The sequence below is a fragment of the Pantherophis guttatus genome, chromosome 6, assembly GCF_059756535.1.
Source record: "Pantherophis guttatus breed Tessera chromosome 6, ASM5975653v1, whole genome shotgun sequence".
Classification (NCBI taxonomy): domain Eukaryota; kingdom Metazoa; phylum Chordata; class Lepidosauria; order Squamata; family Colubridae; genus Pantherophis; species Pantherophis guttatus.
In genome coordinates this window covers 23,718,850-23,736,933 of record NC_142068.1, presented here as the reverse complement: position 1 = coordinate 23,736,933, position 18,084 = coordinate 23,718,850, and the positions used below count along the sequence as shown (strand labels likewise).

The 18,084-nt window shown below is 36.6% G+C and overlaps 1 protein-coding gene across 7 annotated transcripts in view; it reads left to right on the top strand.

Moving 5' to 3' along the window:
- The window catches only part of LOC117678238 (schwannomin-interacting protein 1), a 413,447-nt gene that overhangs the window by 358,933 nt on the left and 36,430 nt on the right, over window positions 1–18,084 (top strand). Inside the window, exon 1 of one of the 7 annotated variants that reach the window (XM_087872105.1) lies at window positions 8,090–8,405. The exons of the other annotated variants lie outside the window; for them this stretch is intronic. Within the exon in view, the coding sequence (XP_087728231.1) occupies window positions 8,376–8,405 (30 nt within the window). The 5' untranslated portion in view covers window positions 8,090–8,375. Of the gene's footprint in view, window positions 1–8,089; window positions 8,406–18,084 lie in introns of those variants that run through there. 7 annotated transcript variants of the gene reach the window in all.

The window sequence follows — 18,084 nt, the reverse complement described above, 5'->3', positions numbered from 1 at the left end:
TGGGATGTTTGTTCAAGTTATATTCTTACCCAAAATTCAGTCCTCTTTTATCTGAACATTTTCTTGGTACTGTCCCTTAAGGTAATTCCCTCTGTCCACTGGAGTAAGAATATGTTGTCACAGCAAGTGTAGCAGCAATATGTTGTCACAGCAGGTGGAAACATCTACCCTGTTTCCCCCAAAATAAAACATCCCCTGATAATAAGCCCAATCGGGCTTTTGAGCGCACGGCAATAGGGCCAAACACTTATTTCAGGGTTCAAAAAAATATAAGACAGGGTCTTAATTTCGGGGAAACACGGTAGTTGCCTTTGGCTAATTTGAAAATTAAGCAGAGATTTAGGTAGTGATATTTGGATGAGAGACCACCAGAAAATCCCTGAGACTAGATTGGAAAGTTGGAAACAATCTTCCAGAAGAAGGCTTCTTGCATTTTCTTAGCAATATGGATGTGTGTCCTTGTTGCAACCAGGAATGAAGTTTAAATCCAGGGAGACTTTCCTTAACACAGGATTATTTTCCCACTTGTCAGTGTCTCACCCCTTTTTTTAAGCATCTGTGTTCTGCCTTATGTACAAGAAATTGTCCAGTTACACCACAAAGTTGGAAATAGCTTGTGTTTCCCTATCTGGTTTTTAAAAAGCTTTTTTTTTTTAATTAAATGGAAGGCAGGGGAGATGTTAGCTTCTCAGAGATCACTTAGGAATTACTGAACACATGCTTATACTTTTTCTACTCGGTTTGCACAATAAATAATTGCAGTACTTTTAAAACTGTTCAAAGTCCAGAACAGTTTTAATGCCTGTGAGCTATATTATACAATTAGGGAAAAGGTTTAAACCAAAATAACATCTGTCTGAAATGTATACCTTCCTGTCAATCTTTTATTGAATATTTCCAAGGTAGCAATTTGTCTCCCTTCATTAGTACTAAGATTGGATCTTCCATCCGGAATATTTATTCAGTCATTATATATTTTTCTTTGTAAAGGCCAGAGAGGAGAAGCTCTCAGAATGTACCCTTGAATCTTGGGGAACACAATATGAAAGGATGAGAAAGATTGACACAGAGATATAGGTACTGTAGAAATGGACAGAAATAAGAACAAATGTTTTAGTGTTGCATGAAAACTGCTAATTCTAATGAAATTGTTTATTTTCTGGGTTCATCATAGGCTAATGTTTATTGAATAGCAATCGCACAGTTTTATTCATAGCAGGGTTGGGTTCTACTTACCTTTACTACCGGTTCACATCACACCCCCGCGTGATTCCTTTGCTTGTGCCCGCATTCTTCCTATGATGATGTCCAGATTAGTGGGCAGAGCCTCCCACTGGTTTTATTATTGGCTCTTTCGAACCGGTCTGAACCGGGTGCAACCCACCACTGATTCATAGCCATTTACCGTATTTTTCGGACTCTAAGATGCTTTGGAATATAAGAGGCACCTAGCTTTTGGGGAGGAAAACAAAGGAAAAAAATCTGCCTCTGCCTCCCAGCAATTTGCCTCCTGACATCAAACAGCCTGATCAGCTTTAGCATGAGCAGCTGATTGGCGCTTGGATCTGCGTCCCGGAATACCGCCTACCAGATGTAACAGGCTGCAGGGATCGCCACCATCTATCACCACTGTTGCCTCCATGTGCCCCATTTTTGGCCATTCCAGGCAGTGAGGCTAGGCGGTGTCGATCCCTGCCACCTGGAACGGGCTAAAAATGGGGCACGTGGAGGCTGAAAACGAGACGCATGGAGGCCAAAAATCGGGCACGTGAAGGCAGCGATGGGCAGCGACAGCAATCCCCGCAGTCTGGAACAGTTGATAGGCGGTATTCCGGGAGGCAGATACAATCACCAATCAGGTGCTCGTCCTAAATCAGGCTGTGTTGAAGCTGACCATGCTGTTTGCTGCAAGGAGGCAAATTGTTGGGAGGCAGAGGCCGAAGGGTGGGGGCCGGCGGGTGAGCAGGACTTCAGCAACATTCGCTGCATAAGACACACAGACATTTTCACTAATAAGGGGAAGTGCACCTTATACACCGAAAAATACGGTAATCTGTTTTTTAATATTTACAAGGATGGGAGAGTTTTTCCTAATAAGGATGTTACATTTCATTGAGAATTATAGGTTCTATATGCAAGTAGGTTATGGCATCACAATTTTATGATCTTTGCAAAAACATCTACAGAAAGGAAACCAGTTAGCCCATCTTAAAAAGAATCAGATTTTATATGAGCTATTCGTTTGTTGTTTTACACCAAAGGTGTACCTGGCAAAAGTCAGGCCACAGCCCTGAGAATTTGTGCAGTGTGAAATAGCTCTGAGTCATTTTGGCTATTAATATAACAGTAATTTGTGAAGAAAGGAGTTGTTTTATTTGAATTGTTTATGAGATATGTGACATGAAGATACAAATTAATATGATTATACATAAAAAGAATTTGTATAGGAGAATAACATAGACAAAGTCACAGAAATATTTATAATCCTAATAAAAGTCATAATCATACATCTTTTTATTTATTTAGAATAAATGTATTCCTTTAGTTGGAAAATATTCAAGTTACAATCTTGGTTGGGTTAATTTAAAAAAATCATTGAAATAATTAAAGCAATATAATTTGTTTAAACAAATGAAGAATGAATGGGTTGAGAAGAAGAGAAAAATGAGAAAGATGTATTTGAATGCAGATGATGAGAAACTGAAAAAAAGAGAGATCCAAAGAGATGTTTAAAGAACAATAGTCAGTACTTGAAATAGTCTATGGGCCTGGTGGAAGCAAGTTTGATTTGCAATGATAAAAAGAGACAATTTATGATATTAGTACAAACAACTTTTCGCACTGTTTCCTTTTTTAAAACCAGTCTTTACCTTCTTAGGTTTACCGTCACTTATTCCTTCTTCACTCTGTAAAATGATGCTTACTCTGAAGGGGAATAGGGTGAGAGTTATGTATATGTCAAACATTTTTATCAATTCCAAAGATAAAATCCCAACCTGGATTACCTGTGCAGTAGTTTAACGACTTTGCTATCCCTTTCTGGAGGTCTGCCTACCTATCTAAGAATCAAGCAAAGAATTTATGACACTAAACCCATTCATGTGACAGTGCTTCCAGGATCTTGAGTCCAACTGATAAGGTGTTCAGTAACCTTATACTGGTATGACAGGACAGAGAATTGATTTCTATCACTTGAACATGTTTTTTCTTCCAGAATTTGATATTTGTTTCTATAATCGATTTAATGTCCCATAGCCAAGTGCTTTTCCTTGCAGATTTTTTAATAATTTATTCACAAATACTATTATCCAAATCATTAAGTTGCACAGGTGGCCCTTCCCTTATAATATGCTTATGCATCCCAAAACTACACTTGTCTTTTTAACAGTCAAGTCATACTTTCACCTCGTATACAGCTTGTGATTAACTATTGCTCCAAAATCTTTTTCACAGATACTATTATCATATAAAATATTCCCTATCCTATACTTTATTCTTTCACTGTAGTTTTCCTAAATATGTAACTTAGCATTTTTATGTTCCTCTCTTCATTTTCAGCTTGCTTCTTAATCTTTTAATATAATTTTGAATGTTTTGTCTTATATAACATTAGCTAATACAGTTGTCTTATCTGCAGATTTAATTAATGTTCCTTCCATCCCTTTCCCAGTCATTGTAACTGGGAGTTCCAAGACCATTTTCAGCTGCCATTTCAGCCACTTTAATGATGAATCATTGATGGGCACTCTTGGTGTTTATTTGTTTATTATCTGTTCCATGCAGCTGTCAGATGTTTGCTCAAATCATTTGTGACTTCAGTATTCCCACAATGTATTACCCGGTAATTCATTTAAAAAAAAAAAAAAGAATGACATAATACTAGTTTGAAAAGACTTATTTTTAATAAATCCATGCTGATATTACAAGATGCAGAATTGCATCACACCTGACCCATCACAAGACCCATCAAAAGACCCTCACTTGATACACCCATACCTTGAAACTCTTATAAACAGAAGAACATGGACACTGACATCCCCTAAACTCTGCTGAAGTTGTTACCTAGCCTGGTTACAGAAACCAACCCACAAGCTCAGAGAACAAGCCTTCACCTTTCAGAAACAAGTATATATCTACAACACTAAAACATGTTAGAAGTTGGATTTTGTAAGTCCATTTTACCAGCACCACAAAATTCCTAAGTTCCTAATTGTTGTTTTTTTGTTTTGTTTTTTTGCACGTTCTAAAGCTTCCAGAAATCATGCTGCAAATATCAGAAGTAGAATTTCCTTTGAGTTTTGGCAGGACAAAAAGAAAAAAGAAACATACACAATCAACTGGAAAATTCTTATTTCTCATGCCATGCCATTTTTCCTGGCTCTTTACAGTCCTTGATTTAGCAATCAACAAAATAACCTTTAAAAAGTTCAAGATATGATGGATGTCAATTCTCGACCCCCACCCCTCAGCCAGAATGTGTATGTAGGAAATTGTGAAAAACTGTTTTGATTTTATATTAAAACAATAATACTTCACACTGAGATAGTTCACAAAGTTTGTTAGCATATGTCAAAGCATTATAACAACCTTTTGAAGGCTGCCACATAGCTGTTCCCAGCTATGTCTACATACACAGGCAATACTTGCAGTAGATGCCATCGTTGTGCATGCATATAACTTTCACATCAGCTGTTCATCAAATCAGCTGCCCATGCCTCACTCAGGTATCGGCCTAAAGTTGTCTTTGGCTGTTCTAAAGCAGTGATTTCGCCTTAAGCAGCCAGCAAGTCACAGTAGAATTGAGTACAATTCAGTATACTCAACCATTCATTGTGTTGAAGATGCTGTCAGTGGACTGCTAGGGAACTGCTTCATACTAGCACCTGTCGGCTGGCGACACCCAGGGGGAGGGCCTTCTCTGTGGGAGCCCCAGCCCTGTGGAAAGAACTGCCCCCGGAAATACGTAAGATCTCCAACCTCTGGGTGTTTCGCTGCGCACTAAAGACCCTGTTGTTCCGCCAGGCCGGGCTATTAACATAATGATTTTAAATTGGGGTATTTTAAATTTCTGGGATTTTAATTGGAGCCTAATTATTTAATGATTTTAAATTTTAATTGTTGTTTTGTTCTGTGTTTTTAATAGGCTGTACACCGCCCTGAGTCCTTCGGGAGAAGGGCGGTATAGAAATAAAATTATTATTATTATTATTATTATTATTATTATTATTATTATTATTATTATTATTATTATTATTATTATTATTATTATTTTGGCTCTTTTAGGCTGGTGATGGCCTGCTTCTTTCTCTCTGGATCAATCAAGGCAGTATTGAGATTTCTTTGGAACAGAGATTGGCTAGTTCTTTCAAACCAGGCTTTTCTTGCATACTAGCATGTATCTAATCAATCTTCAGCTTGGTTAGTAAAGCTGGTGGGCTTTCCCTCTGTTTCTTCATGAAATACCCCTCTTCCCATTGACAGGATTTGTTGGACTGCTTTTTAACTATTGTTGTGCTGTTTTTGAAGCTTAACACTCATCTTAACTAAAGAACATATAGTACCCTGACCTATCTAGTCCCACGGTCTGTTGTCACAGTGGCTAGCCAATAACATAAGGACGGCCACTAGTCTATAAGCATATGGCCTTCGGAGGCAACCATGCAGTCATCAAGGTTAATTAGCCATTGATTACCATGACGTCCATGAATTGATCCTATTGATTTTTGAAAACAGCCAAGCCGGTAGCCAGCACCATATGTCAAAGTTTGATTTTCCAAAGTTTGATTTATAGTAAGTAAAAAAATATTTCCTGATTCTTCAGTTCATTTGGTTCTGGTATTTAGGAAAACAGCTTCTCTTTGTCCAGTTTATTCAGAGCACCCAATGTTGCAACCTTTTCTCATAGGGAAGCTGCTCCAGCCTCTTGATCATCTTAGTTGCCCTACCCCAAACCTTCTCTAGCTCCACTATATCCCTTTTCAGATGTTGCGACTAAACTACACACACTATTCTTGATGTAACTTGTGTTCAGACCACAGCTCATGGGGAAGAACTGTCCAGTGGACCAGCAGAATGAAATGATGGCTTATGCAACTCCCTTTAAGGCACTTATCAGCTGCCATTTGGGCTGTCACATCTATGAATTAATCCAGATCTCTGAGCCAAGGACTGTTCTCTTGTCCTCCCTCATTTGCTACCTCTCCCAGGCCAAGCAGCTGATCTCACAGCAACGCTGCCACTGTGGGATTGTTTTGCCAGTTGATGACACAAAGGTGTCATCTCTGCACATGAAATGAATACACTGTCTCTGATGAAAAGAAGCCATTGAGTAACAAAACCTCTGGCAGTTTAGTTTTCTGCTAGTTAACTGGTAGGAGGACAGATGTGAAGAAGACGCCTGGTTAATCAAGAAATGGAAACCAGGACTTTCAGTCTCTGCTTATATTAGAGGAGTGTGCCAACCAGAGAGGAGTTGTGTTAATGTCTGTAGTGCTTAAATTTAACTTAAATCTCCAGTTTCATGACTCTGTAAAAGCCAATTCCTGCTTCTCTTTCTAGTCCATTCTAGGGGCCTGAGAATGCTGCCATTGCTGTTTTGTCTTAAATAAGTAATGCAAAAATAAGTAATGCAGAAAAATAAACTGTAGCTTAGTAAATTGACATATTTTTAAAACTTTCTTTTTTCCACCTAATACTTTACATTTTGTAAAATTCATCTTTTTTAAAAAAAAATCCTTAGAAAAAGCAAGTAAAAGACAAACCTAAAGGATATTTCCATTTGCAGAAAATAAGCTCTCACAAGTTCCAAAGTAGACCTGGAAAACTCTGGATGGCAAGCTATTCCATTGGTTGATTGCTCACAATGTTAGGAAATTTCTCCTTCGTTCTAATCTGCTTCTTTCTTTGGTTAGTTTCCATCTATTGTTTCTTGTCTTGTCTTTTGGTGCTTTGGAAAATAGCTCCTTTGAATGTATATTAATCTTACCAAAGAAACAATTTAACAATTTAACTTGTTTACCCCAAGAAAGATGCATTCAGGGCTAAAGAAAAAAATACCAGAGAATATTCTAGTAAAGAGCAGGTTTGCCCATATTCACCACCATTCTCATCCATAGTCAGTCACTGAATGACTTTGGACCAGTCACTCATTCTCAGTTCAATCTACCAGAGACAGGATGTTGGTGTGGGAAAAATAGCAGGATTGCACACTATGTATGGAGTCTTGAGCTCCTTTATAAAAGCAGCGATATAAAGAACATTAATAAATAAGAGCTGATTTGAGGATGGCAATATTACTTAATTGATGCCATGAAGCATAAATTAGAACAAACTCTAATTTGTTTTACTGAGATAAACTGTTTTTTCCTTTTAGGTTTCTTTTAGAGGAACCTCTAAAATAGGAAAGTTGTCTTCAAATTCAGTGATGTAAGCCAATGAGTTCTCCTTTTTTTTAATCTAATCTTTGCATGTGGGAGGTGATCTGACATTCCATGCATCTCTCTTTTGGGTAAACACAGCTCAACAGTACACAGACGTAATCAATAGCAATTCATCCTGAGGTGGCTTCAAGCCATTTTTGAAAAGGGTTTAACCAAGTCTAATGGTTTATTAGAAAATGTTACTTTTCATTGTTTTAGAAATTAGTAATTAACAATCTCCCAACTGTTGAATCTGATTTTAGTGATTTGTGTGGTTGTTCTGCTGAAGGAAAAAGATCGCATCTCTTTTTTCCACCTGATTTTTTAACATTTCATTTTTAGTATATTAAAAAAAAAAAAAGTCATCAAAGCAACATTTTGGAATTTTCTTAAGATGGCTGACTTTGAAAAAGTTCTTAGGATGTAGAAGTTATTACGCCTTCAGGTTTGATTTAAAGTCTACTTATCAAGAAAAATGACTGCAGGAAAGATAGGATTAGACCTTTGTGGCAGTGCTTAAGTTCGCCTTTTTTCCTTTCCTTTTCCTTTTTAATGAGGACTAGAATATTTCCACTGTGAACTGCCTTCATAGAGCACCAAAAGATCACACTTGCGTCACGCCAATCTTTTTCTTTGTGCCTATAATATAATTGGCTGATTGTGCTAGCAACGCGTGAGCTGCTCTCCCCCCTTCCTTTCCCCTAAGAACAGCCTTGGCTACCTATTATTAAGCCTTGTTGCTGGTTCCCTGAGAGGAACTGCTCTGCTCTACTGCTTCTTGCTAGCAAAGGCAGTGCCATTGCGCAGGTTGAAACAGCAGAAGCAGCATCCATTTTAATCTGCAGGAAGCCTCTCTCTCTCTCTGTAGAACGCCGTCCTCTTCTTCAGACCCAGCAGTTTGCAGCTTCGGTAAACAGTCTCGGCTCTTCAGTTTGCTTTTCTGGATGATGCACTGAGATGGTACACCAGGAAAACTGTTCTTATCAGGTAAGAAAAGGGATCTCTTTTACCCTAATCTTCCATCGGAAGAGATAGAGAAAAGGCCTCCCCTCTTTTTTTCAATGCAGCAAGTTGCTTCTTTTCAGCTTCTGCAAAACTGGGTAGCTCTTTTTTTTTTTAAGCTTGTATTTTCTTCTCTTATTTTTCTTTCCTGCTCATCATACTCCCTAGCAGCTACACTATGATGAGCAGGGAAGAAAAATAATCCATATATTTCTTTAAGGTAATCGGTTGTTAAGTATCTGTTGCTAAATCTGTATCTATGTGCCTGCTTAGAGTTAATGAAAACAACTCTGGACAAAATAATAATTAGTTCTGCTTCCTAATTGCATTTCATTAGGATTGAAAAACTGATAGATTTCAATTTATCCCATAGAAGAGAGGATGTTATTGGCTGCCTTGAGGATATTTTGAGAAAATGGTTAACTGGTGAAAAATAAATATTGTTAAAGTATATCTATTATAGGAGTTATGCATTCCAGCTCTCCTTAGCTTGTCAGCAGCATCAGTATACGTGGGTTTTAAACTAGCAAGAAATATGCCGATCAGCTGCATCAAACATTTATTGTCATTTATCTTTAAAATCAAGATGCTGTGTTTTGATTATAGTGCTTACGTTTACTTCTTAGTTACTACTGACCTCAGGAGAAAGAAGTCACTTCTTTTCTAAAGAACATTACTACTGGTTTTCCTATAAGCATTATAACACTTCAAAAACAAAACATATAAAATGTAGATAGCATGCAGTTTTGACAAATAATATTCTACCATTTAATATCTTTTTGTACAGGGACCTTTCAAGACTCCAGTAGGAGTTATTGAGCTGTATTGTGTTTAGACTGTGTGTAATTGGAAGGCGGTATCAAGAATCAGTGATGTGAGAAATCTTATCATCGAAGCAATATAAAACACTAAACCAAACTCGGATGTGTTTTCATTTGTAATCAGCATTTTCCTATATTTTCTTTATAGTGGAATATTTCAGTGGGTCTACTACATGTTAGTTTATATAGTGCTACTCCCTCTTTTTTTAAATGTATTTTATGTTTTCAGTTTGTTTAGACAAATCGGCAACTACAGAAGAAAAGTTGATATAGGACAAATAAGTCCCCATATATAATAATTTAGATGAAAATCCAAGAAGGTAATGCTATCTAAGGACGGTGTAGGGGATAAACAACAACTGGCTTTTTAATTTTTAATAAATGCCCCAGCTGTGTCACAAAGAATTCTTCTAAAGCCATATTTTGAATTCTTGTTGGTGTTAAAGGTCATCTTTTATCTCTTTTGAAAAAGAACTCAGTTCTTTAGCAAGTTTAAGTAGTCTGAGCAGCATCAGAGATACTAGAGTGAGCAGATTTTTACGTAGTTTGGTATTTAAACTCTGGATGCCTGGCATAATGAAATCGGTATGGATTATAAATTGCAGGTTAATAGATAAAATCTTTGTAATAAACAAATTACTTTAAAAACAAAAAGAGGGTATCACACCATTGTTAAGCAAAGGAAAAAAACAGAAATTATATGTTAATTCATATTTTTAACCCAATCGGGATACAGAATCTAGATTCTAGAGTCCAGTCGAAAAATAACATGATTAGATTCCCACAATGCAAGCAGTAAAAAGCTGCTTCTTTCATGGAGGGAAGGAAAATCTTAAAATCACTGCCATCTGTGGGTAGATAATAAATGCCTTGTTTGCATCATCTTTCTAGGTGCATTGAGTCACCTAGCTATTAAAATATGGTGCTCCATCCTTTTTAAAGACAAGGTATTCAAACATTAGAATCTTCACTTATTTTGAAGTAGAACCAAAAATCACTAAGGACATTTTCACACTTTCGTTTCCCTCCCTTTATCATCATAATCCATGAATTGTGGCTTAATAGTCACAAGTGAGCAAACTAATATATCACCTATTTTCTTCAGTTTTGCCCTTTTCTATGTGTCAAATGGACAAACAATCCAGAAATGAGAGAATTTTGTATGCGGTTCAAAGCTGAGATGACACTGTATGCTGTTTAAACAAGCCAGGATTAGTAAGCCAGCTTTGAACCTGCATCTTGCTATCGGCTTGTAAACCATTAGCCTAGATTATTTTTACCCCACTCTTCAGACAGAGAGGTTAAAAAAAAAGTCTACCAATGAATTGCTTATACAAATTCTGATTTATAAGCAAGGATTTATGGCTTTCTTTGGGGTTATTTTTTTTTAAAAGAATGGGAAATTAAATACAGAAAAACAAAGCCATCTCCACTTTGTTTACAATATTGTTCTCGTTGCACAGGAGCCCCTTCAGCATTCTTGGAATGAAAATAAAATAAAAAATGGTAGATGGCTGCAACCCAGTGTTTTTTTTCGATGTCTGCTTTTCTAGAAAAGAAAAAAAAAAGATAAGGGAAGCACAGGGCTACAATGGATATTGGAGAACAGAACTCAGCCATTTTACTTCTGTCTTACGTCAGTCTGATTACCATGGCACTCCTTTTGCAAACAACCACCTCCACCCTAGGGAAGCCATTTTGTATGAGCATCTATGAAATACTTGCAATGTTCAAAATGCCTTCACAGACCCCATACAGTTTCTCTAACCAGAGATTCATACAACCATGAAGAGAGGAAATACTAGTACTAGGCTAAACCAACAGAAGGCAATGCTTCAAACATACCGTACCTAGTACGTGTAGAAGAATGGATTTGAGTTATTCTTTTGAACATTAGAACCAGTTGTGTAGGTACAGTAGCTCCAAGATGTATTTGCTGGAAATGAACATTTCAAAGTCAACTGTTGAATTTTTGTTTCAGTTTGTCTGCTTTTGGCAAGCAGAGATGAGAGAGGAGATCAATATCAGTGCATAAATAAATAAATAGGAGGAGAAAGGACCATTAGATATGTTCGCTGCTTTGAGTTATTTATAAAAACTAATAAAGGCAGGATAAAAAAATCTTTAAAATGGATAAATAAAATGAGGATTCTTATGTGCTTTCAGATTTAAAATATAATCTTTTCTTTGTTTAGAAGTGTTGCTTCTCTACTCCTTGAATTTCGAATGTGTGTTTTAGCAGAACTAGATATTTAGAGGCTCTGTGCATGATACATCACTTCTAGTACAGATTTCTCTACCAATAAAGAATCTAGATTTCTGGACCAAAGTCAGTTTGCAAAATCACTATACTATTGGTGGTTTTATTATGGCCTATGGATGATGGCTAATGAATGTATGACAATTACATTCTAACAAAGCTGGAAGGAAGCAAATTGAATAAGGCTGGACATATATGAGCAAATTAGGTGAGTTCATTCAGAGCTAGGCAACAAGTACATTGCAAGTCATCTCTGACCTCTATCCAATTTGAACAAGAAACAGCCAAACACTGGAAGATAAGACCTACATAACCTATACATTGTTTATAAACATACAGTCCTTTCCTAAAATCAAACTCTACTAGGGGAAGGGTAGCTGAAAGTTGTGGTTCTCATACTCATTACGATTCTGCTCCCAACCATGAAAGTACTCCAAAAGATTTCTAATGCCCACTCCACTACTTAACTCTAATCCTGATCTCCTGTAAAATAGAAAGCCTAGATTGAATTTCTGCACATCCACAGCCAACTGCATGTCAGCTTGCCCAATGTGTAAACCCATGGCCAAAGTTTCAAAATTATCTTGTAGGGCTAGAAAAAAAATGGGTTAAATTGAGCCACTAGTTTTATATGACCCTAAAATCAACATTTAATTTTAGACTGTATCAACAAAAATATAACTCTAGTTTCAGTCTATTTGGTCAAATCCTATCTCAGTTGGGTGCCCAGTCTGGATTCACGCATTAAGAAGGACTCAGAGAAATTGGATTAGATTCAAAGAAGCACAGTGATGATGATCAAGGTATCAAAAATTAAATTTTCTAAGAAGTTGCTATTGCACTGGATATTTTCTTAGAACGGTGCTTTCTAACAATTGCTAAGATGAATTTTTATCATCCTTATCTCCTCTGACATTTTCATGGCCATTCTCCAATCTCTTACATTGTCACAACACATCCAGAAACCATTAGTGTATGACTGATGATATGTAGGAATGCCCCAGTGTTACACTGGAGATAATTTTGAAATTTATCAGTTTACTTGGGTTTTCACACACATAAACATTCACAGGATTATTCTCAAATATAGATACCTTGGTATTTTAAGATGACTCCAGATCATTTATGGCCTTGTTGCCAATGCAGTATTTTGTTTTCATTTATTTTAAACTCTGGATGTTTAAATATTTTAACATTACGTCATGGAGGGAAGGAGGGAGGGAGGAAGGAAAAAGAAGGAAGGAATTTAATTCTCTCCATTGTCAAAGTAGACTATATATTCCTAGTCTTCAATCTCTTATAAATTAACTAAATTTATTGAGAAAACTTTGGTGAGATACTTTGTTCAAAGATGTTTGGAAGTAATAAGCATTGGGTACCAATGAGGCTTTGAAGCAAAACATATTATCTACATACTTGAAGGATTCCCTGATATTGAAGCCACTTACAAATCATTGAAGCCACTTACAAATATTTCTCTAATGTAAACCAAAGCAGATCAAAAATAAGCAGCATACAAAGCTGTTTTTTTTTATGAACAAATGATGCACCAATTCTCACTATTGAAATACATTTATAAGCGTTAAATAAAAATTAATAAAGCCAACAGAAGGCAAAAGCTATGACATGTTCTTTAACACCTGTTTGTTGTGTCCCACCTCAGAGTTTCCTGTTCCTGTATAAAAAATGTATCATGATTGGTTTCAGACTCCCAGGGGACGGGAGTCTTAGCTAACTTTGTAGGTTGTCTCCCAAGCTTGAGCCTTGCTTGGTGAGTTTCTGTTGCTAGATGGGTCCTATTGTGTTGCAGATGATGGTCAATTGACAAAGGTGGGGAGGGATGACAAAGGTGGGGAGTGAGCTTGGCTGAGGCCTTAATGGCCCATTGACAAAGGTGGGGAAATGAGTTTCTGCCTCTGGCCCATTGACAAAGGGGGGGGGATGCAGGAAGCTGCTTTGTCTTTAAAACATGTTTCTCCATTTCTCATCCAGGGAAATATAATATTCTGCCTTTTTAATATTTCCTAAAATATTTCATTCTTCTAGGAGAGGGATGAGTGCTAACTTCGTAGACCATACTGTCCAGATTTGATGTCCTGCAAATCCCATCCTTTCCCAAAATCAAAGAAATACTTTCATGGCCATGAAATGCCAGTACTTTTATGGCAGAACTGCAAGGACCTTTTTGAAAAGGCAAAGTGTGAGGTGTTGATTGATTGATTAGTTTTTCCTTGGTTCTGAATGTGCCTTGTCCTTACAATACTCAATTTCCAAAATAAGTAGGTCATAGCAGTCTAGAAAGCTATTGGGTTGGAACAGAATGATATTGAGATATAATTTGGAATCAAAAGGTTTTGTGAGATGGAAGATTGGACATCTTAAAGCATCTTGGAAAAGGATAAAATTCATTGGAAAATATTCTAAAGAATTGTGTTTAAGGTTATATTTTTAAATTTTACTATCTATGTTGTTTGTGGGCATAGAAGTTCATTTGTGATGCAAGGATATTCAATTACCACGCATTGTTCTCACAAAAAAATACACAATTTTCTGCTATTGTTACATTGATTAAATGCAAAAAAGCATATGATATTTTTTAAAAAGTTGTCAGCAGTACCTTAGGAAGATTTCATCATAACGGTATTTTAACATTCTTAGCTAATAAAACTTTAAAATCTCCACCTTCGTAAATGAATAGATTTTTCACAAAATGAGTAGATTTATCTTTAGTTTGCCTGGTAATTGAACAGGAAAAGGGAAGAATTAATTTTACTAACACTAGGAAATGACTGAGTCAGCTGTGAAGATGGGAGCCATAAAAAAAAGTAAAGCATATTAACATAATTCCTATGTGCAAAAAAGTAATTACACAGAAGCCTTTAAGAAAAATAATTGAATTTAGCTTGCCCGGCATACTAATGCATATCGTCTTCTTTTAAACTTTTGAATCGTACATACTAGAGGTTTTAAGTCTCTTACAATTGATGTAAATGTATTGTAGGATTAAATATTTTCTGTGTATTTAATAGATTTGAAAGGGAAATATTAATAGCAGTTTTACTGATATTCTTGTACATAGATAGAATTCATAGCACAATTAATTTTATTTTACTAAGAGGGTCATCCACATTTTTTTCTTAAGTTTTTATATATATATACATATATATATGTTTTCTGAGGTTTTCGCGGGTATTTGTATGTAGGTCTTTGGTTATTCGGGTTTTCTCCCGCATAAAATTGGAAGTGTCTTGGCGACGTTTCGATGAAGTCTCATTCGTCATCTTCAGGCTGGTGTTTTCGGCTTCGTGAAGCCGAAATTTTATGCAGGAGAAAGGTTTCAATTTTATGCAGGAGAAAACCCGAATAACCAAAGACCTATACATACATACATACATACATACATACATACATACATACATACATACATACAGATATCTAGAGCAATATTTGCATATTTGAAATCTCAATTGCACTGGAACTTTTTTATTCCTCTGTATATTTTCTTTTGTGGTTTATTAGGTCTAGCAGATTTAAATACCAGGAACATTATATTCAAATTTTCTGAAAATCATGACTAATCAGTACAGGCATATGCCTTGGTAATTATTCGACCTGATCATTTCATTTGTTCCTTTAAGTGTAACAGAAGGACAAGTTGGAAGGTTTTGAACAAATGTAACATAGCATTTTGTTGATCCTAATTTTCTGTCACTAATCTTAACTATGTTTTCTTTGGAAAAGGTAGGCTTTAAACCATGGGCAATAGAAATAGCTTCTTTAAAAAACAAGTTTGGGTTGACTTCAAGCAAAATATCAGTCTACAGTTAATCCAAAATGGATGGAAACTTTTCTGAATTTCAATTCAGTCATGCCAGAAACTAAGTTGGCCTTGAGCTAAATCCAGTAATATATTAAATGCAGCTTACTGTATATCCAATTGCAATCATAATTATTCAATGACAGTAAAAGCCTTAATGGAACAGGGAGGATGTCTAAACATCCATCATTGAAACTACATTTGCCAACTGATACCATATTGTAGATGTGTTTGGACTATAATTTCCAGCTAGAAGTTCTGCCAACACATCTGAAGAATAGTAACTTGGAAAAGAACTAATGTCTTTTTGTGTAAACTGTCTAAGGAAACATCTTACAGCAAATGTTGAAGAATAATGTTCTTCAGAATAATGTTCTTCAGAAGTAGCTGAATTTTCACTGCTGAAAATTCTGGATATGGTGGCTTTGCAAGATCTGGAATCCCATTCCCAACCGTGGTTTGAAGCAAAACACTCTTATAGTATCTCATGTGTAAACTGGTGATAAGTCTTCCTACCCTTCCAATAAAAGATAACAGCATGAAAGGACCTTCCTCAATTAAATAGTTGTCAAGGTTGCTGAGACATCTCTCAAACATTGGGTCACAAAAGTGTAATTTGAATCATAAATGAAGAGCACCCTTGAAGAGCACCCGGAGGCTCCAACTGGTCCAGAATGCAGCTGCGCGGATGATTATGGAAGCGTCATGGTGCTCCCATGTAACACCTCTCCTGCGCGAGCTGCACTGGCTTCCGGTGGTCTTTCAGGTGCGATTCAAGGTGTTGGTTACCACCTTTAGAGCGCTCCATGGCTTAGGACCTGGATATCTACGAGACCGCCTTCTGCCGCCAAGAGCCTCCCACCGGCCAGTGCGCTCCCACAGAGAGGGGCTCCTCGAAGTGCCGTCAGTCAAACAATGTCAACTGGCAGCCCCCAGGGGGATAGCTTTCTCTGTGGGAGCACCTGCTCTCTGGAACAAGCTCCCCCCGGAGATACGGACAATCCTGGACTTACGAACTTTTCGCTGGGCCCTAAAGACTTTCTTATTTCACCAAGCTGGGCTGGCCTAATTTTTAAATTTTTTAAAAAATTTTAAATTGTTTAATTTTAATCTGAATTTTAATGGGGTATTTAAACGGTTGGGCCAAATTATTTAATTTATTTTAAATTGCTTTTAAATTTTGTATTTTGTGTTTTTACCTTTGGCTGTTCACCGCCCTGAGTCCTTCGGGAGAAGAGCGGTATATAAATTTTAAAAATAAAAATAAAAATAAAATAATAAATAAATAAATAAATGGCACTTGTTTATTGTTAGGTATAAAATACCTTTTTGAGTAAATCTTACTGCTTATTTTAACAGAAAAGCATTGAAAATTCTTGTGCTTTTTGGCAGTTGCCTCAATCAAAAAGTAATTCTTTTGGAGTAATTGATTTTGATTGATTTATTGAAATGAAAGAGAGAGGGTTACAAGAATTCGGCAAATGGGCAAAAGGGTGATTTCCCAGTTAGAGCAGTGATTCTTTTTTTTAACCTTCTTTCTAACAATTTCCTGTAATCCATCAACAAAGCAGGTATTTTCACTGATAATGGAAGAGCTTGCAGCTGTTAATATGACCTGAATTTTTACCAGCATGAGAACTCACAATTATAATTGTGCCTCTCAATTTGCAGTGAATTTGACAGTGCAGTGTTGTGGGCAATTGTTTTAGCACCCTTAAAAAAGGGTGCTAATAGATCCCATGTGGCCTCTACCAAAGGGCTGCCCAAAGTCTATAAAATGATAAAAAATAAATAGCTAATAACTAAATTTGTCTCAAGGTGACTTAACCCACATCACTTTACCCAGATTCTTCATGCTGGTGTAATGTAATTGACTAACATTTTGAGAATGATGCTTAATTTGAAACAGTTTCTCTCACAGGCAGTTCTGCTTTGGTTATCTTCAGTTTTGGAATCTTAAGGGTAATTTAAAGTTAAGTTTGCACAAGATCAAAAGGGAAATAAAGAGCTACTATTATGAAATTAACCAACAGCAGTACATCAAAGTGGGATGCCTCGAAGTTTTGTGGGAAAGCCAAACCAACTCCAGATGTCCAGTCGGAGAGGCTGTGAAGAATGTCAAAACATATCCAAAATGTTTGCTCAAGCAGACTAACGAAAATCCCAAGCACTGCAGGAACTGGCACCTGTTCATTCCAGAGGAGTTTTGTCTCTGTAAATTGATTGTTCTTTGCGATCAAACAGTACTGTTTCCAAGGTGCAGCTGAATTTCAGAAATGTCTCTTTTACTACTACTTTAGGGGGGAAAAATATTTTGAACAACTCCCTGAACCAAGGACTTATACTCTAGATCTAGAGGAAAGTTTGTCTAAGAAATATAGGTATTGCAGCATCCCCATGGTCACATGATCCAAATTCAGACGCTTGGCAACTGACTCATATTTATGACGCTTGCAGTGTCCAGAGGTCATGTGACCTTCTGATCAGCAAAGTCAATCGGAAAGCCAAATTCACTTAACAACTGTGTTGCTAGCTCAACAACTGCAGTGATTCACTTAACAACTGTGGCAAGAAAGGTCTTAAAATGGGGCAGAAAAATCACTTAGCAACAGAAATTCTAGGCTCAATTGTGGTTGCAAGTTGAGGACTACCATCTGTAGTAGAAAATTTTCTGTTAGTCGGAGAGACGAATTTAATAGTTTTTTTATGTTATTAATTATCTAAGATTATCAGTCACAGCTACCCATCAAAAGTGGGCTTTCAAAA